The 6,573-nt window shown below is 51.6% G+C and overlaps 1 protein-coding gene across 2 annotated transcripts; it reads right to left on the bottom strand.

Annotated features, from left to right (window-relative positions):
* LOC8071295 (transcription factor APG) lies at nucleotides 2,855-5,843 on the bottom strand. Of its 2 annotated transcripts, XM_021446910.1 has the most exons (6): nucleotides 5,519-5,843; nucleotides 4,545-5,424; nucleotides 4,334-4,426; nucleotides 4,099-4,164; nucleotides 3,464-3,982; nucleotides 2,855-3,360 (listed from the first exon to the last, which is right to left on the bottom strand). In XM_021446910.1, coding segments are annotated over exons 1-6 (1,605 nt in total). In that variant the 5' UTR covers nucleotides 5,521-5,843; the 3' UTR covers nucleotides 2,855-3,315. The 2 variants fall into 2 exon arrangements, with proteins under 2 accessions (XP_021302585.1, XP_002439246.2); XM_002439201.2 differs by having other exon boundaries at nucleotides 4,545-5,842.

Genomic DNA, 6,573 nt, shown 5'->3' with positions numbered 1-6,573 from the left:
TCTAAAAGTATAAATCTTTTGACATAAAACTGTATAGATTTTTTAAAATTAATAGTCAAAGATGCACATATTTGACTTAGGACAACCCAAATGTGACAATTAAAAAAAACCATAGAGAGTATGATATTGAATTTATTTCATCCAAATTTCTTTACAGTTCTAACGACAATATTGAGGTCCTCTTTATTTCATTTGAGAAAACATTTGTCCAACACCTTTAGCTCATGTTTTAGGCAAATAGATCTAAGGCTAAAAGTTAGGGGGGCTGCTAAACTTTCGTTATTTAGGCTAAAAGCATTGACGATGCGAAGGACACCTTATTTTGTACTTTTAGATTATTTTCTTTGTCACCGATGCAAACACAAACAAAGACTAAAATTTAGCAGCAAAAGTTTTGGGAAAAAGTTTTATCATGGCAAATGAAACTAAATCCTTATTTAGTTCCTATCTAAAAACTTTCATATCAAATATCTAGACACATTTGTGGAACATTAAATATAAACTAAAAATAACTAATTATACAGTTTATATATATTTACGAGATAATATATAAAGCCTAATTAGTTAATAATTTTACATTAATTACTATAATTATAAATATACTATAGTATTTAAAATCTTTTCTTTTCACGAACAAACGAGGCATAAACCGGATCTGTGTATCAGGTGAGAGTTAAAAAAAAAAACAAGCAAAAGAGAGACCCTTCTGGCTGCGCAATGTTCAATGTTCAACGGATCCTGGTCCTGGGCACTGCACTGCACATGCAAGTCTGCTCTACCGATGCTCCCCGCGGCGGCAGCATCCCTGTAGCTGACGCGACGCCGCCACAAAAAAAGCAGGCACACCACCCAACGCGGTGGGTTTCCTCCTTTCCGCCCGACGAGATGACGATTGGAGATCGACGCCGGCGGTTGTGGACGGCGTCAGAGTTGTTGTTGAGAGGAGAGCGGCGGCACTGCGGCAGGCAGCAGCCGGAATTGAAGACGCGCAGAGGCAGCCGGAAATGAGTGATGACCGCCGGTGATCCGCCGTTCCACCGGCCCCCCGACAGCATCCACTGTCCCGGCTTATCCTCTTGCGCAGTCAGATCGCTCACTGTTCAGGCCCCAGGGTCACAGCAGCACACAGTTATTACTGCTGCCGCCAGTGTGTGTTCCGATGATCACCTCATCCATCGCGCGCACTTTGTACATGTTCGTTGGAGGTGGTAATGGGCACTCTCAATGCTGAAACTATCTATATCTATTAATTTTTATAGACACTATACTCTCTCTATATCAATTTAGTTAACGTTTAGGACAGAATTGTGATAACCAAAGAGTGATTAATTAGAGGGTATTTTCTCATCTTTGCCCTTATTAAATAGAGGCCAGGTTGCTCTCTAAACACTAAGCATGAGTAGCTCAAGTGGCGAGTCTGCTACGTTCCGAGGTGGACGTCCGCAGTTCAAGCCCCTGCAGCCACAAATTTTTGCTGGCCTGGTTTATTTTGCATGCACGATAATGCGGGAGAGGTTACGAGGAGCCGGTTCAATGCGGGGGTGGTTCCAATGAACGGCGCGACGGGCTCCAGCCATGGGCAACAGCGTCAAATGTTCACCTTGAAACTGTAGAACGACAACTAATGTGAAAATGAGCCAAAGGCCTAGGACGTCAGCTAATATGATATGGAGGGAGTATATAGAAAGTATGGTCCCAATGGATAGTTTCTATAGAATATTTTTTTTATCCAATCACATTCATTCTCTCTCTATTCTTAGCCAACCATATCACTTCATGTCTTGAATTTTGTGTAGACATGATTTCTAACTTAGACCCAGTTTCTATGATTTTTCCTCTCTCTCTTCAATAACTCTCTTGCCACATCAGCAAAATGATTAGGTGGCACTGCAATTAATATCTATAGAAACCACGATGGTTTCTGCATTGGGAGTGCTCTAACGGATACCGTAGCATTTTTATTTTATTTAACAACTAGTATTTAATCATAGATTAATTAAGTTTAAAATATTCATTAGCTGTGTTTTAACTTTTATAAATAATCTATATTTAATATTTCATATATGTGTTTAAATATTCGATATGATGAGAGCTAAATTTTAGTGGGTAGAACCAAACACAACCTAGTTCACTTATAAAAACTTTTCAACCATCACATTGAATTTTTGGACATACGTGAACCGTGAAGTATTAAATATAGACGAAAATAAAAACTAAGGTCTTGTTTAGTTTACTCCAAAATCTAAAAACTTTTCAAGATTCCCGTCGCATTAAATTTTGCGGCACATACATAAAGCATTATTTTAGATCAAAAATAACTAATTGCATAATTTATTTATAATTTGCGAGACGAATCTTTCGAGCCTAGCTAGTTCATGGTTGAACAACAATTGTCAGATACAAACGAAAGCGCTACGATACCTAAATCCAAAAAAACGAAACTAAACAAGACTTAATTACACGGTTTAGTTAGAAATTGCAAGACGAATCTTTTAAACATAACTAGTCAACACTAATTTTTAAATAAAATAAAAAATACTACAGTAGCCAAATTCAAAAACTTTTCCAAACTTACAGCCACGAGACGACGCAGAGCGACGGCGAACGCCACGCCCGTCATCGTCATCATCATCATCATCATGAGTTGGGTTTGGAGGGTAGCCTAATGCTAGTACGTAGAGTATGGGTACACGAATCAGTAGAGTACATGCAACACGTATCATGTATGAGTATGAGTATGAGCCTATCCATAGTTCCATACTCACGGTTGGGCACTTGATATAGCTCTCCCATATATGTCTGTTTCCTGCCTGGATCATTAGGTATTTATAGGTGCGAGTGGTTGGCAAAGGAGTTAGCAGTCTGCCCAACACGATGTTGTTGTTCGTCCCAAACTCGATCAAAGGCGGGAACATTTCACAGTTCAATTTCTTGACGCCTACTACCTTCTGTTCAAGGGACGGCGTTCCTCGAGTTCCTCTTTTTTACATTCTCCTGCAACCTACGTACGTATACGTACGAGTACAAGCAAGCTATAGCAGGCACGGTACAAAAATGTCTGTCCAGTTCAGACTTCAGAGTCCAGACCCTGCGTTGCATGACATGCATGAGCTTCGTCAGAGTCGTCGATGGAGATGCAGCAGCCAAATTCAGAGCGACATGGTGTCACGGCGACGACGTCTCAAAGATCCAGCAACCACGAGAGATTAGGAAAATGACTCCGAGGAAGGACGACGGGCGGGGAATCTTCCGGCAGCCGCCTGCTGGCGACACGACGATGGGCGGGGGCGGGGAGGCACCTCGTCGCCTTCGCCTTCACGTCTGCTTCGGGTGCTGCTGCTGCTGCGCCTCCTGATCGCCCTGTAATGGATGGAGCACACATCAGTAGCTGAAGAAGGGCACTTCAGGCAGCGCGTGCGTGCAGTGGCGGCTGCAGGACACCTCTGATCGATCAGCACTGTACCTGTGCCACGCCGCGGACCGGCGGGTGCTCTGCTTCTTCTGGCCGGGCAGGAGCAGCAGCCGCCGCCGCCGCAGCAGCAGCAGGAGCAGCGTCACCGGCACCAGCTTCCATCTGTCCAGCCGGCGCGGCACCGGCCATGTGAGCGAACGCCGCGGGCAGCGTGGCCATCCCTGTCCCCGGCACGCCGAACATGGCCGCCCCCGGCGGCGGCGGCATTGCCATCGGCGGGCACGGGAAGTGCGCGCCGGCCGCGACGCGCGGGAGCATGTCGAACCCCGCCGCCGCGGTGGCGCCCATGCCCATGCCCATGCCGTAGCCCAGCCCCATGCCGAGGTGCGGGAAGTGCGCCATGGGGTGGTGGTGGTGGTGGTGAAGAGCCTGCATGTGCTGGTGCATCGCGGGAAGCAGCATCGCCGCCGGCGGCATGCACAGCCCGGTCCCCATCGACATCATCTGCACCTGGAGCTGCAGCGTCTTCAGGTACTCGATCGCCTCCTCCAGCATCGACGCCTTGTCGATCTGCATGCGAGAGAAGCGGCCAGATGATGCTTTCCGTCAGTGGTTCAGTTCAGCACATCGACGACGACGACGACGACGAAGCTGGTCGATCGAGTGGAGCAGACAGACAGACAGACCTTGTTGCAGTTGGGGATGAGCTCCTGCAGGGCGCGCATCTTCTCGTTGATCCGGTCCCGTCTCCTCTGCAACGCACGCACGCAGGCAGCAAGATCGGTCAGCCGTCAGTGAGATGGCACTGGCACTGGCAGTGGCAGTGGCAGGCATGCCAATGCCATGCATGTGCGAATGAACGCATTGGCATGGCAGCCAGAGACTGAGAGACATGCATCGAGGGGAATGGCGCGGGCGTACCCTCTCCGACATGTTGTGCACCTCGGCGGTGCGGCTGCGCTTGGCGCTCCGCGCCGCCGACCTTCTCGTCGCGCCGGGCTCGTCGTCCATGTCCTGCAGAGCAGAGAGGCGGGCGTTCAGATCAAGCAGGGTTCAGGGTGGGCGCGGGGAGATTGGATGGGATCAATGGGAGCGCTGCAGTGGCGAGCGTGGTCGGGAATTCTATTGCTACCTCGTCCGGACTGACGGAGCAGTCCGCGGCCAGGTGGCAGCTCCTCTTGAGCTGGCTCCGGTCACCGTTGCCGGAGCAGACCGAAGAGGCCGTCACCGCCGCCGCATCGGGAGGTCTTGCATCTGGTTGCGAGCGGGGTTGAGCTACTGTCTCTCCATGGCGGGTATCTGGGAGCATAGGCGCTAGCTGAGGAGGCGCCGGCGGTGGTGGTGGAGGAGGCGGTGGTGTCGCCGCCGCTGCAGCCGTGGCGCGCGGCGCCTTGGGCGGCTGCAGCCACGCCATCCTCTGCTCGGAGAACAGCGGCGTGCTCCGCAGCCGGTTCGTTGCCGCCTGGACGACCGTGGACTCGACGGGGTGGCTCGCGGCCGCGGACGCCGCCTGCGGCCGCTGGAGAGGCCGCGAGAAGAAGGTGAAGTTCAAGACGCCCTCCCCTACTCCGCTGCCAGTGGCGCTCGGCGGGGCCAGCTTGTTAGCCACGGCGGCCTCGGGCGGCGGCGGCGCGGCCGGGACGACGGCCGCGGCGTGGGAGGCCGTGGCCGCTGGCGCGGCCGCCTCCGAGTACTCGGACAGCAGGCTGGCGCAGTACTCGGGAGGCAGCGGCGCCGTGTCGGCGTCGCCGTCGTCGACAACAACGGGGCAATGCAGCCACGGCACGGCGTCGTCTTCGTCGTCGTGGACGGGGAGGCCGCCGAGCCCGAGCCCGGCGCCGTGCGTGTGCATGCCCAGTGGGACGGGGACGGGGACGGGGTGGCGCTTGAGCTCGTGTGACCTGCTGCTGCCGGCGGCGCTGCAGGTGAAAGGCTGGAACGGCGGCGGCGGCCTCCGCAGCGCCGGGCCGTGGTCCCACAGCAGCTCGGCCAGCTCGTCGCCCGGCCCGGTCCTACAGATTTTGGAGATCGAAACGGGCATCAGAATCCGGAGCTATTCCAAGAAGAAGAAGGAGGAGAAATGGTGCGGGCGGGCAGGGGACTGACATGAGAGGGGCGGGGGCAGTTGGCGCGGCGACAGGTGGAGGAGGGTGGAGCACACACGCGGACGGACGGAGCAGAGAGGATAGGAGTGGGAGCAGCAGGGAGATGGATGGGAGGAAGGAGAAGAGATGCGGGCAGGAGCAGGAGCAGGAGCAGTTAAGGAAGGCGACGCGGCACCTACCGCCGTAGCAGCAGGAGCCGCGGCCGAGGACGACGAGGAGGCGTCGCCGTTCCGGTTCAGGACGCGCTAGTGATGGGTTTCCAAGAAGCGGAGGGGACGGGAGGTGGGGGCGCGACGGCGACGGCAACGGCGACGCATGCGCTTGGCCTGGGGGTATCTTCGGTATATATATACGGAGTAGTACCACACAAAACGCTTGTTTCCAACTTGTAAACAGCTGCTTATTGGCAGGCGTTTGTGGATAATTGACTTTTACTAGATCTGAACATCTGATAAAACTCGTCATTCACTGATGAAACATATACGTACGTGGGTTTAGGTTAAGTTTTTAGTAAAAAGAAAATGCAGCTATTGGACTCTTTTATAGTGCAAAAATGCATGCTCCGGATTAACCATCTCCTTTCTAGCAAACATCACTACAAAATGCTGACACCCAAGGTGCAAGCAACTAGTCAACTATTATATTATAGGACTAAGAAATCAACGGCTCTAGAAATCGATTTCTAAATGTGGTCCGTTGCGACCCATCTTTAAAAATAGGCAGAGCAAAAGTGTAATTTTTGAAATGGAGATGGATGGAAGATGAAGAACTTGATTATCATTTAGAATCCCATGTCTTAAATTTTTAGTTTTTTGCTGCCTCAAAAAAGTGGCATGGAACGTAGGGGCGCGCGTGCTACCCGTGATCGTAGGAAACTACAATTAAGGACAACACTGCTGCAGCGGCAGGGCTGTTAGACTGTCATTAGGCCTACAGCCTACTACGCGACGACCAACTTTTGTTCGTGAAAGTTTCACAGAAATTTCGCACCTGACCGTATCTGATCCCACTCGTCCGCACCTGGTGGCACAAGGGTATGGTAGGACGTCGTCTGGA

This window comes from Sorghum bicolor, chromosome 9, assembly GCF_000003195.3.
Source record: "Sorghum bicolor cultivar BTx623 chromosome 9, Sorghum_bicolor_NCBIv3, whole genome shotgun sequence".
Classification (NCBI taxonomy): Eukaryota; Viridiplantae; Streptophyta; class Magnoliopsida; order Poales; family Poaceae; genus Sorghum; species Sorghum bicolor.
Note: the sequence above shows the minus strand (reverse complement) of the source record. Positions and strands in the feature narration are given on the sequence as shown.